At 40.4% G+C, this 14,062-nt stretch overlaps 1 protein-coding gene across 3 annotated transcripts; it reads left to right on the forward strand.

The window, feature by feature from the left end:
• The first annotated feature begins 2,747 nt into the window (after nucleotides 1-2,747).
• On the forward strand, nucleotides 2,748-10,234 carry LOC137380133 (MKRN2 opposite strand protein-like). 3 transcript variants are annotated; one of them, XM_068051825.1, is made up of 6 exons: nucleotides 2,748-3,065; nucleotides 6,138-6,187; nucleotides 6,708-6,870; nucleotides 7,887-7,961; nucleotides 9,197-9,304; nucleotides 9,783-10,234. In XM_068051825.1, the coding sequence occupies exons 1-6, from the start codon at nucleotides 2,863-2,865 to the stop codon at nucleotides 9,790-9,792; spliced, it is 609 nt and encodes a 202-aa protein (XP_067907926.1). In that variant the 5' UTR covers nucleotides 2,748-2,862; the 3' UTR covers nucleotides 9,793-10,234. The 3 variants fall into 3 exon arrangements, with proteins under 3 accessions (XP_067907926.1, XP_067907924.1, XP_067907925.1); XM_068051823.1 differs by having other exon boundaries at nucleotides 9,197-10,234; XM_068051824.1 differs by lacking the exon at nucleotides 7,887-7,961 and having other exon boundaries at nucleotides 9,197-10,234.
• The last annotated feature ends 3,828 nt before the right edge of the window (nucleotides 10,235-14,062 follow it).

Genomic DNA, 14,062 nt, shown 5'->3' on the forward strand with positions numbered 1-14,062 from the left:
AAGAGAAAAGAGACCCATCCTTTCCTGATACGTACACCTTCGCATTTCTGGTATCATCCTTGTAAGTCTCTCTGCACCTTTCCAGTGCCTGTCTATCCGTTTTATAATATGGTGACCAGAACTGCATACGTAAGTGTGGTCTAACCAAGGTTCGATACATGTTTCGCATAACTTCCCTACTTTTCAGTACTATCCCTTTAAAAATAAACCTTAGTGATTGGTTTGTTTTTTTATGACCTTGCTAACCTGTGGCATGACTTTTAATGATATTTGTACTCCGAAATCCCTTTGTTCCTCTATCTCACTTAGACTCAGACCTTTCAAGTAATAAGCGACCTCCCTATTCTTCCTACCAACACGTATTACCTCACATTTAACTGTGCGAGCTTCATTTGCCAAATATTTGTCCATTCTGCAAGTTTATTAATGCCCACCTGTAATTTGTTGCAGTCCTGCTCAGTATTGACTATCTCCCATCCCGCTCCAACCCCCCCCCCCCCCCCCCCCCAAATTCGGTGTCATCCACAAATTTAGAAATTGTGGTTCCAAAGTCCAATTCATTAAATTCTGAACAACAGAACTGATCCTTGTGGAATGCCATTACCCAACCTCCACCACTGTGGATAGTTACTCTTTACTCTCAGTCTGTGCTTTCTGTCTTGAAACCAGTTAGCAATCCATTCTGCCAATTGTCCCCTGACTCCTTATTCATTAATCTATTATGGGATACCTTATCAAAGCCCTTTTGAAAATCCAGATAAATTACGTCTACTGCATTACTATTGTCACCTCAAAAAATTCAATAAGGTTATTCAAACAAGATTTTCTCTTTTGAAATCTATGCTGACTATTCATTACTTTTTTTGTTTCTAGATGTTCTTCTATTTTCTCCTTTAATAGAGATTCCATTATTATTTCCTGCCACCAATGTTAAGCTGTCTGGTCTATGATTCCCTGGGTATGTTCTATCCCCTTTCTTAAATATAGATACTACATTAGCTATATACCAGTCCTCTGACACTACACCTTTTTCTAATGAATTATTAAATATGTGTAGTAATGCCTCTGCTATCGCTTCCCTGGATTGTTTTAAAAAGTGTGGATGCAATCCATCCAGACCAGGGATTTTATCCTCTTTCGAGTTTGATTGGTTTATTTAAAACACCCCCTTTTTATTTTAAATGCACTTATCTCATTAACCTGACAGAGCTTGAGTGCCACCACTGAGCCATGGCTGGCATCTGATGCACGTCTTTGGTTTGTCGTTCTCGATGACAATACACTGGTTTCAGCTTGAATGAGAATTATATTTTAATATGATCACAGCATTTTATAAAATTTGTTCTTGGGATGTGAGAATCACTGGCAAGGCCAGCATTTATTGCCTATCCCTGATTGTCCTTGAATTGAGGAGCTTGCTAGGTCATTTCAGAGGGCAGTTGAGTGTTGTCAACCACATTTTCTGGGTCTGGAGTTACATGTAGGCCAGACCAGGTAAGGGCAGCAGATTTCCTCCTCTGAAAGACATTAGTGAACCAGATGCATTTTTACAACAATCTGGTAGTTTAATGATTATTATTGAGACTAGCATTTCATACCAGATTAATTAATTAATTGAATTTAAATCCCCCCAGCTGAGGTGGTTGGATTTGAACTCACAATTCTGCAGCATTAGTCCAGGCCTACTCGATTATTAGTCCATTAATGGGTTACCACTATGCTACCGTCCTTATCACAGAGACCCCGACCAGTAATACAATGATGCGATCAGTAATAAAATTATAGAATTGCATTGCCAATCATATCTACACCTAGAGTTGTTTTGTCCTTGAGGAACTTCAGTTATGAAGATAGATTGGAGAAGTTAGAACTGTTTTCCCTGGAGAAGAGAAGGCTGAGAGGTGATTTGATAGAGGTATTCAAAATCATGAGGGGTCTGGACAGAGTAGATAGAGAGAAACGGTTCCCACTCGTGAAAGGATCGAGAACGAGCACACACAGATTTAAAGTAATGGGTAAAAGAAGCAAAAGCAATATGAGGGAAAACTTTTTCACGCAGCGAGTGGTTAAGGTCTGGAATGCGCTGTCTAAGAGTGTGGTGGAGGCAGGTTCAATTGAAGCATTCAAAAGGGAATTAGACTTATATGAAAAGGAAAAATGTGTAGGGTTATGGGGAGAAGGTGGGTGGGCCAAATGGCTTCCTTCTGCACTGTAACAATTCTGTGATTTTGTGAGTCAAAAAGGTTAAAAACAAACGTAATGCAGGAATGTGGCATGAATTTACTGTGTTGGCTGACTTTGGATAAGATTGTTCAAGATAGCCTGCATCTACAAAGAGGGAGTGTATGGCCTTAACAGTGAAGTTACCCTAGCTTGCTTTTTGATTATTTTTTTCTAGACTGTAGAAGTCTCATTGCCATTTAGGAAGTAGTTTGTGTGTGCCTCAACCTATTTCCTATTCGAAGACGTAGCTCCAACGCACGAGAAGTAGTAAAATACAACTGCAGCTTCGTCAGCGGCTGAAAAAGGCAAGGTGATATTTCAGATGGAAACTCTATCTCAGTTTCCTTTTTCTTTTATCCTTACAGAACTCCGCTGCACCCAGTAGTAGATCGGGAGAGGCTCACTTTGATACAAGCCGGGCTCCTCCCCCAACGCCCTTGATTGGACCAGCCATCCAAGCACATTCCAAATGAAACGATTTATTCATTTCTATTCAGGTTCTCATTGGCGTTTACATCTATCAATTACATTGTTACTGACCAGGAAGTTGACTGGCATTATTGATATTTAAAGTCACCGCAGCGTTGTAACAAATTACCTGTGTAGTTTAGGGACTTCTGTACCTCACAAAAGGAAGAAATGGAGAATCGTGTTATAATGTTTCGGCACTGTGAGAAACCTATTTATTGCTTTAATATACCCGAGCAGTGTCCGATCTGTGGTCTGAGTCTCCTGGGACGAAGACTGGAAGATGCCCCGGTCAGTATTCCAAACTCCTTTGTCGATGGCCATCATGAAAAGTGCTCATTCCTCATCAAACCTACTAAAGGATCATTCCTGAGGTAAAAAACACTGTCGATAGTCAAACGGAGATTTTAACCAGCATTAATTTACAGCATCAAAATTAACACCAAATCTTCTGCTGCACACTAAAAGCTGCTTCGGGCCAGTGATACCGTTTGAAACCAGAAAAAAATACCTATTATATCTTACAATAATAGGTTACATTTTCTATAATTAACCACAAAGAATATTACTGTACTATTTCTTACGGAAAACATTGAGAAATGTGTACAGTCCAATACTAGAGCTGTTGGACTTGGGGAGCGGAGGAGTTGAGGTTGGGGATGGCATCCTGCCTCATCCAGCTGGATAATCTGTTTCATTATATGTGTTTAGTGTTATTTGCCCAGCATGCTCATACAAACGATAGATTAATTATAACTTTTAAAATGAAGAAATAAAGCTTTGAAACTTGCAAGTATTGTTCCCAGAGAGTAAAGAGTAAAACGATGCATATTCGGTTGAGAATCGTGTTTTTGGGAAATGTGTCATTAATACGTGTGATGTTCTTGTCATATGTTAAATGGTATAACAGCCAGTTACAGATATGAGACTGATGTATATCACAGATTGAACCTGGTGGCTACTGAAAGACAAGTAAGAATTGTCCTAGAATGCAAATGCCAAATCAAATTTCTCATAGCCTACATGTTCCAACCTTGGTTCACCAAATGAGAGTTGAACTTCTTGAGATAATTTCTGATCTAATGCATCGGAAGAAGGTTTGTGACATAGAAAATGTTCTGTATTAGTAGGAGAAGCACAGGATTCTTGAAAAATACCAAACACTCCATGGAAAATAACCAACCTCCATTGTTCCTTAAATGACTATTTGGCTACATGTCAGAAATTCCTATTGTTCATTGATTAATTAGCTCAGTGGGATCACTCTTGTGACTGAGTGAGAAGGTTGTTGGTCCAAGTCCCACTCAAGACTTAAGCACGTAATCTAGGGTGACACTTTGCTGCTGTACTGAGGGAGTGCTGCACTTTTGGTGGTGATGTCTTTTGGATTAAACAGAGGCCTTATCTGCGCTCTCAGGTGGATGTTAAAGATCCCATGGCATTCTGTGAAGTTCTTCCGGTGTCTTGGCCAACATTTACCTTTCAATCAATACCTTAAAAAAAGTTGATCCGGCCATTTATTTCATAGCTGTATTTGGATCTTGCTGTATGCAAATTGGCAGTCGTGTTTCCTGCATTATAACAATGACATTTCAAGTACATTATTGGTTTAAAATGTGTTGAGATATCCTGGGATCATGAAAGACACTATAATGAATCATAGAATGGTTAAAGTGCAGGAGACTATTCAGCCCTTCATGTCCATGCCAGCTGTCTGGAAGAGCAACTCACCTAGTCCCATTCCCCTTTTCCCCGTAACCCTGCAAATTTTTTCTCTTCAGATGATTATCCAGTTCGCTTGTGAAGACCTCGATTGAACCTGCCTCCACCATGCTTTCATGCAGTGCATTCCAGATGCTAACCATTTGCTGTGTTTCAAAAAAAAAAAGACTTTTCCTTATGTCACTGTTGCTTCTTTTGCCAATCACCTTAAATTGGTGTCCTCTGGTTCTGGACTCTTCAGCCAATGGGAACAGTTTCTCTCTATCGACTCCATCTAGACTCCTCATCATTTTGAACACCTCTATCAAATCTTCTCTTATAGATACATAAATGCAAGTCTTTTTTTAATTTAGCATTTAAGCGACAAAGCTTTGGATTATTAATTGCCAAAGCAGACTAGTGTCCACAGTTCATTAAATACAATGTTTCTTTTACAAGTATAGTACTTGTACATTTTGCAAGTCTTGCGCAGCTTTTTTCAATATTTTGCGGCAGTAGGCAATATTTGTAAATTTAATGTAAATTTACAAATAGAAGATTTCACTCTTGTGAGACATTTCTCATGTTTCTGTTGTGGAATTCTTACAAATACTGTAACAGTCATAGGGTTGGAAAGAAAATTGGACTTTGGTAATAAAATGGCATTGTAATGCACAATGAAGTTTATTTTTTAATTACTTATAATTTTCTTACTTCCTCATGTTCCATATTTGAATTAATGCTTTGTTTTCTGTTCCTTATCTTTTATTTTGCTGACGTACTGAGTTGTGAGAATTTCTCTCCAACTTTCTTTTAATTTCTTTTCATTTATTCTAAAGGGGATGCAGGAGCAGAGGAGGGGTATATGTACACAAATGGTTGAAGGCAGCAGGGCAGGTTGAGAAAGTGGTTAATAAGGCATATGGGATCCTAGGCTTTATAAATAGGGGTATAAAGTACAAAATCAAGGAAGTTATGGTGAACATTTATAAAACACTGGTTGAGCCTCAACTGGAATATTGCATCCAATTCTGGGCACCACACTTTAGGAAGGATCTGAAAGCTTTAGAGAGGGTGCAGAAAAGATTTATGAGAGTGGTTCCTAGGATGAGGGACTTTAGTTACATGAATAGATTGGGGTTGTTCTCCTTGAAGAAGAGAAGACCGAGAGGAGATTTGATAGTGGTATTCAAAATCATGAGCGGTCTGGACAGAGTAGATAGTGCAACAGATAGTACATACTGGATAGAGTGAAACTGTCTCCATTGGCGGAAGGGTTGAGAATCAGAGGACATTGCTGTAAGATGAATGGCAAAAGAATCAAAGGTGACACGAGGAAAGACTTTTTTTATGCAGCCTGTGGTTAGGATCTGGAATGCACTCCCTGCGGGTATGGTGGAGGCAAATTGAATTGTGATTTTAAAAGGGGATTGGATAATTACTGAAGAGAGAAAATTTGCAGAGAGCCAGCATCTATACAATGGGCCAAGTGACCTTCTGTGCTGTAACCATTCTATGATTCTTTTCTGTTGCATCTTTTTATTAATTTCTTTCCAACTTGTTTATATAATTTTTAACCATCTTATTTCTCTATTTTCCTTCCTTTCATTATTTATTGTGGTTCTTTCTTTCTTAGGCTCCCGTTTTTATTGCCCATTTATATTTGTTACCAATAGGTATTTTATTGTCCAGTTAATGTCATTGTGTAAGAAATAATGTTTTGTAAGACTGTACTTTTTTTCTAGAGAATATGATGGAAGATCTGATCTTCATGTTGGAATCTCAAATACCAGCGGTGAGTTTAAAATAAAATCACATTTCTTAGTAAAAACACCTCTAATTTAAGCACAAAATGACAGATACTCCAAAAACCTTACAGAAAATATATAGTGAAGAATACAAAGTTTTAAGAATAGTTAGGACAATAAATTATTCTGTACCATTTTTGATTTTAATTTTTTCTTATTTATAGGATGTTTGGGAGTTGGTATGAAACTTATAATTATGAGATTAATAATTGTTGTTATCTTGCACTCATTAATATCCTGTCTTCCACCCCATTCTATTTTTCACAGTCAGGAGGACACAGCCTATGGCATCAATACTGCAGTAGCAGTGACCGGTTGATGTGCTTGAGCAGTGCAGCAAGGGCGCCTTTTTTCATGAAGGAACTGCCAGAGACCAGTAGAATGAAACCATTCATATAGCAGAAATCTATCCTACTCAGAGTTTTAGCTATAACTCAAACTTAAATGTCCCAGATTTAATATACATTTACATATGTCCTTTTAGTTAACACTGTTCTCTTTTTGCAGGAGTTGTGTACAACTATATTGAAACTGGTGTCCAAAGGGATAACTGTGGTTGGGAGGAATGTGTTTGTGTACCACTGGTACAACCAGACATGTACAGTTTAATTAACCAGTGGGATCTTTATCTGGAGCAGTTCTCCACAGCTGATTTATGGCTACCAAACAGGTATGAATCATAGTACATCACAGTGCAGGTCATTTGGCACATCGAGTTTATGTTGATAATGCCACTGTGTGAAATCTTGCTTTAATCCCAGTCTCCAGCTCACTTCCCATACATTTTTAATATTTTTTGAAACATCTATCTAATTTCCTTTTTAAAATAACATGGGCTCTGCTTCAATGATTTGTGGCAGAGAATTCCACATTTAACTGCCCTCTATGACAATTCATTAGGTTTAATACAGATGATACAGCATTGCACTGATCACAGCTACTAAACCTTATTGCACAATTGATCTATACACAGACTACTGAACCAAAGCCATTGCACACAGGTGCTCCAATTGTAGGCGGTGTAAAATTGAGCGGGAGGCTCCGGGAGGCCAGTTGGGAGGGGGGGGGGGGGGGGGTGCGAGAAATGGGCCGCCTGCCTCAGGCCAATCAAGGCCCTTTGGTGGCCATTTAACAGACTCTTAAGGGCTTTCGCTCGCCTCCACGGGTGCCCGATTGAGGGCCGCCCCCACTTCCGCAACCACCCCCAGGACTCGAGGCGCCCCCTTCCCCCCCAAATGACCGTCATTGTCTCGCTGGGGCATGACCAATCAGCCCGGCGAGGCAACCCTATTTTATCTGGACTCCTGGCTCCATGTCCTTGGCTGGGCTGCAGTCCCAGCAGTGGCCACCGCTCCCGGTGGCGCTGCTGGGACTAAAAGCTGCCGGCCCGATGATTGGCCGGCATCTCAATGAGGCGGGACTTCCTCCCTCAAGGTGGAAGTCCCACCTCAGAACGCTCAAAGCCTGGGGACCCGTAAAATGCGGGTCAGATCCCCGGGCCGGCTGGAAGCGGGTTCGTCACCGACTTTTACATGGTGGCCAGCTCCCGTCCGTCTGACGTAAAATCTACCCCTTAGCCTTTATTCTTTATATGATTATCCTTGATTTTTTTTAATTAGAAAAGGTGTATGCCTTAGTAAAATCTTAGGAGGTATCACATTTTTGTATAATCCTCTTTCTGTTTAGGTCTTCCACTCCCCCCTGTTTCCTCCCATTTATTCCAGTGGATAACTGCATTGGTTGGTGTAGTGCTGAGTCATGGTGAGCTGAGAAGTTTTGGGTTTGATTTCCTGGCCTGTGATGTGTTAGTTGTTTTAATCTGGAGTGGCAACGTGGGCTCCTGAAAACTGAGCATATGTGGATGCTGGGTGGAGTCAGGTTGGGCTTGGCTGTGATGCCCTTCATGATTGTCTAAGCCCACATGTGAAGAACAGACATTTGGAGATATTGGCACCCCTGAAACTCAACTCTGGCTTGAGGCAACAGCTTCGTGAGAACAGATTGAGAAAAAAAAAATACCAGTCTGGAGCATTACTACTGCAGAATCTTCATTCATGTTACACAGCTGGCCAACAACAATAAAACAAATATCTGCAAACTTATATTTTGTTTACAAAATGCAAATGTCTGGTTGCCACCATACAGTATATTGGAGCAAATTCCAGTCCTTGTAAGGGCAGTTTCTTTTTGTTTTCACTATACCTCTGCATATGCGGCATATAGGTAATACAGCACGTAGTGTATAATATATACTTAATTTGTGAGACCTACTTTAAAAAATATTATCATCTGGCTCCATCTGACTATCATTCACCTACAAGTCTCACATGATACACTACAATGGTGTATAATGTTTCCTTCCGTAGGTCCTTCTTATCTATTCCATCTATACCCAGCTGTTCAAAGCTACCTTTTAATAACCATGCAATCACATACAAACATACGAATTGGAGCAGAAGTAGGCCACTCGGCCCCTCGAGCCTCCTCCACTATTCAACAAGATCATGGCTGATTTGATTGTAACCTCAACTCCACATTCCCACCTACCCGCAATAACCTTTCACCCCCTTGCTTATCAAGAATCTATCTACCACTGCCTTAAAAATATTCAGACTGTGCTTCCACTGTCTTTTGAGGAAGAGAATTCCAAAGACTCATGAGCCTCTGAGAGAAAAAAATTTCTCCTCATCTCTGTCTTAAATGGGTGACCCCTTATTTTTAAATAGTGACTCCCTAGTTCTAGATTCTCCCACAAGGGGAAACATCCTTTCCACATTCACCCTGACAAAACCCCTTAGAATCTTATGTTTCAATAAAGTCACCTCTTACTCTTCTAAACTCCAGCAGATACAAGCCTAGCCTGTCCAATCTTTCCTCCTAAGCCAGCCCCCACAATTCCAGGTATTAGTCGAGTAAACCTTCTCTGAACTGCTTCCAACACAATAGTCAATCACAGTCGTCAATTTTCTAAATATTATTTTTGTTTATAATTATAGGTATAATGAATGTGAGCACAACTGCTATTCCTATGCACTGACCTTCATCAACCGTGTGCTGGCAGTACAAAGTAAACGACAGCTGAGTAGGACTGAATTTACCGAGAGGTTTGTGATTCCACGGACCAAAAAAGCCTCCAGATATATCACACTCTACCGAGAGTTATGCAGAAACTACTTTTATATCGCAGATGGCTTACAAACTGAAGAAATCAGCAGCCAGTTTTAAAAAAAAAACTGTAGATTTAATTATATTAGCACTCAACAGTTATCACCTAAATTTCTCAAACTTAACAAATATTACAATTGAACCATAGAAGAGATTTATGTGGAAAAAGATGAATAAAGCTACCATCAGATTAATAGCAATACATTTCCTACAGTTGTCCACTGGTCATAAAGTGCACTGTGGTCTGTGACGGTTTTATTCTGCATTAACAATCTCGAATTTTTCTTGTGTCTTGAAAATTAAACTGATTTAAATAAATGAAAATAACATGTAAATCAGCATAATACCCATATGGTAGTCACTGGAGTTTCCAATATAAGTAAAATTTAGTAACTACATTATATTTTCTTTTACAAGGATCACATAATTCTGCTTCATCAAGGGGTTGGATTCCACCTCTATTGTCCTCAAGTTCTCATTTTTCTGTACTTTGAAAACACTGGTCAATACAATAGAGTACGTTCACCAATCTGGAGAGCTGGTCTGGAAAGGATTGAGAGTTGGAGAATTATGTTGTAGTCTGTGCTGAGCTGGCTGGTCTTAGTAAGGTGCTCACCTTGGACATGCGTGAGGGGTTGGGGGTGGGGTGCGGTTGGTGGTGGTGTGGAAAGCAAACCAGCTAGGGCTCCTACTCCTGATTACTATGTAGTGACCTTTGCTGGAAAGTGAATATATGTGGAGCTGAGGTGAGAACAGGATTGGGCTGGTTGTGCTAGCCCCACAATTTAATATCCTTCTGACACTCACTACCTATGGTCTTACATGAAGGAAATGGTAAGAAGGAAATGATAATATATTGAAATGAGACCAGAAAGTACCAGAAATGCTCAGCAGGTCTGGCAGCATCTTAGAGAGAAACAGAGTTAACGTTTCAGGTCTGTGACCCTTCATCAGAACTGGCAAAAGTTAGAAATGTAACAGTCTTTGAACAAGTGAAAAGGGGGAGGGGGGGAAGAAGAACAAGAAAGAAGGTCTGTGATAGGACAGAGGGGGGAGAGATTAAATGACATGCAATGGATCAGAACGCAAATGGTGCTAAATAGTTATAGCGAAAGACAAAGCATGATTTGAAAGAGAATGCTAATGGCAGAATAATGAACAGCTCTGTATGAAAGCAAGAACATGAAAAACAAGTTTAAGACTAGAATATGGTTTAAAAAAAAATAATAAAGAAAATATATTTTAAAATGTTTTTTTTTAAATAAAGAAAAATAATGGGGCTCAATGGTCTGAAATTGTTGAACTCAATATTGCCTCCAGAAGGCTGTCGAGTGCCTATTTGGAAGATGAGGTGCTGTTCCTCGAGCTTGCGTTGAGCTTCAGCAGCAGGCCAAAGACTGTTACATTTCTAACTTTTGCCAGTTATGATGAAGGGTCACAGACCTGAAACATTAACTCTGTATCTCCCTACACAGGTGCTGGCAGACGTGCTGAGTATTTCCAGCACTTTCTGTTCTCATTTCAGAGTTCCAGCAATCACAGTATTTTGCTCTTATGATAATATACTGTTTGATTTCCAAAAATGGGGAGCATAGAAATTTTTGGGGAGTGAAATTGGTCAGTGCCAGTAGTGCAAAACAGGCTGATAGAAAATCTCCATTGGTGCCTAGATTTTATTCCTTTGTTTACTGTATATAAAATAAGACAAACTTAGCCAATCTTAATTATATTTATATGTCATAATAATTATGCCAGTAAGACACTGTCATTTCACACAGTGATCATGTTGGAGTGAAATTGCCACTTAATGTTGAATTACGGGCGATTTAATGCGATGGCTTTGATTTCACAAGAAGCTGGATTGGGACTACCCAAACTCATTTCAGTTAGTGCCCTTCCATCCAGCAAAAGCGATGTTAACTGGATTTGGATCCCTTATTCCAAAAATGAAACATTCCTTGCTTGTGAATCAGCCCTATAATGTACTGGACTCCCTCATTATGGTATCAGCAGTAAAACCAATTAATCACAAAAGGCAACAATTGGGATCATAAAAGGAGTTTGTCCCCTCAGAATAAGACTGTTGAATGAATTATAGCATTAACAGACAAGCTTTAAACTGTGACAAAAATGTATTTCAGAATCATATGCCAGTTGTAATGGATAGTTAGAAAATAAACCATCAATACCTCAAGGAATGTAAAAATCATGCATAATGTTAATGTAATGTGTGAATGATGTAAAATTTATATATTTCTAAATCATTTCCTGTTCCATTTAGAGTAACAGCATCATTTTCTGCTCTGCTGGGATTATGTTAATTGCTTTTGGAGAGGGAAATGTGTTCAGTTTATTTATCTGGAGGATACAGCCAAGTGATGAAAACTGTATTAAAAGTGAAAATTTTAGTTTTAAGACTACTGCCTTCTTTACTGTTACAAAAGCAAAATACTACATATGTTGGAAATCTGAAATAAAAATGGAAAATTCTGGAAATACTTAGCAGGTCAGGCAGCATCTGTGGGGAGAAAAACAGTTAACATTTCAAGTTTGTTCTGATGAAATGTCACGGACAACATCCGTTCTGATGAAAGGTCACAGACCTGAAACGTTAACTCACTTTCTGTCTCTACAGATGCTGCCTGACCTGCTGCGTATTTCCGGCATTTTCCATTTTTATGTCTTCTTTACTGTTATTACTTTATAGTTTACCATAACGATTCACAAATGATGTCTGTCATTAAAGATATTTACACTATTTTAAATGAAGCTTGTAAATATGCATTTACGTTTTGTATCTAAGTGAAACAAAGTAATTTCATAGAATCATAATAGAATAGTACACCACTGAAGGAGGCTTTTCAGTCTATCAGATCTCTGCTGGTTCTTTCGAAGAGCAATCCAGTTAGTTCCACTCCCCTACTCTTTCCCCCATAATCCCTACGATATTTTTTCCTTTAAATATTTATTCAATTTCCTTTTGAAGGCTACTATTGAATCTGTACCCACCACCCTATCAGACAGTGCATTCCAAATCATAACCACTTGTTGCATAAACATTTTTTCCTTAAGTTGCCTTTGGTTCTTTTGCCAATCACCTTAGTTCTGTGCTCTCCCATGATTGACCTTTCGGCCATTGGAAACTGTTTCTTTTTATTTATTCTATTTAAACCTTTCATGATTTTAAGCACATCTATCAAATCTTCTCTGCTGTAAGGAGAGCAATGCCAGCTTCTTCAGTCTGTCCATGTAACTGTAATTCCTCATCCTTGGAAACATTCTAGTAAATCTTTTCTGCACCCTCTCCAAAGCCTTCACGACCTTTCTAAAGTGTCATGTCCAGAATTGCATACAATGGGCAGAATTTTCCCATGCGCTTTGGGAACCTGACTATGGGACCATATTGGGGTCCCAAGCCCACACTTACTGGCAGCGAAACCAGCGTCATAATCTTCCGGGAGGTGGCCCCCTAATTGTCTGCCTCTGAGCTCACCATCCCAATAAGGACAGACGGCCGGCAGCTCTAGAGCCTCAACGGCCCCCCAGGGAGAAACAGGTCGGGGATGGAGGCACCCTCATTGGACTGCACATCAAATAGCCGGCATCTAGACTGGTAGGTGAATTGGGCTGGGGGGGAAACCCCACCATTGGCTTAGTCTCGGCAATGATTGTGACTTTTCATGAATGCAGTTCCCTTTTGCAACTTAGAGCCTATGGTGATCTTATTGAAAGATATAAGATTCTGAGGAGGCTTGACAGGGTAAATGCTGAAAGAATGGGTGGAATTTAGTGCTTGCAGCAAGGGTCTCGATGTCGAGGGAAACTGACACCGAGAACACCATGTTGCCTCTAAATGGAAAGTCCACCAAATTTAGTGCCAATCAGGCACTTAACTGGACAGCGGCAGGCCTTCTGTACAATTTAGGACTCGGCCATCAGAAGACCTGGACTTGCAGAGCTTCTGGGCAATCAGAGACCGGCAGTTGCAGCGCCACCAATCAAGAGCCCTCAGTACCCCCCACCCCCTTCCCGATGCCAGGTCCCTCGTTCAGGCACTAAGCACCATTTTCTGTGCTGCACTTCCCGTGTGGTGACAGGGCTGAGGTCCCACGGGTAATTGCAGCCGCGGCAGAAGAGGCCCTTAATTAGGTGTTAATTACCCAGTTAAAGGCCTCAGCTGGCAGTGAGGTGGGAAGGCCATGTACAGGCCTTCCTGCTCCAGACTAAATTTCGGTAGAGGCGGGATGGTGGCGGGGGCCCCCCCCCACCCGATTTTATGCTCTCCCCGCCTCTAAACCTGTGTGAGGTAGAGCATAATATTCCATCCAACGTTTCCCTCATGGGGGAAATCTAGAACTGGGGACAGTTTCAAAATAAGGGGTCTCCCCTTTGAGATGGAGAGGAGGAGGAATTTCTTCGGAGAGTCGTTAATCTTTGGAATTCTCTTCCCCAGACAGCGGTGGAGGCTGGGTCACTGAACATATTCAAGGCTGAGTTAAACAGATTTTTGATCTACAAGGGAGTCAAGGATTATGTGGCGGCTGGTGGGGCGGGCAGGAAAGTGGAGTTGAAGCTACAATCAGAGTCGCCATGATCTCATTAAATGGCAGAGCAGGCTTGAGGGGCCGAATGGCCTACTCCTTCTCCTATTTATGTTCTAGGAATGTGGAATTATAAGCCAAGTCCACGTCACCAAA

Source organism: Heterodontus francisci, chromosome 19 (genome assembly GCF_036365525.1).
Source record: "Heterodontus francisci isolate sHetFra1 chromosome 19, sHetFra1.hap1, whole genome shotgun sequence".
In the NCBI taxonomy this organism is placed as follows: Eukaryota; Metazoa; Chordata; class Chondrichthyes; order Heterodontiformes; family Heterodontidae; genus Heterodontus; species Heterodontus francisci.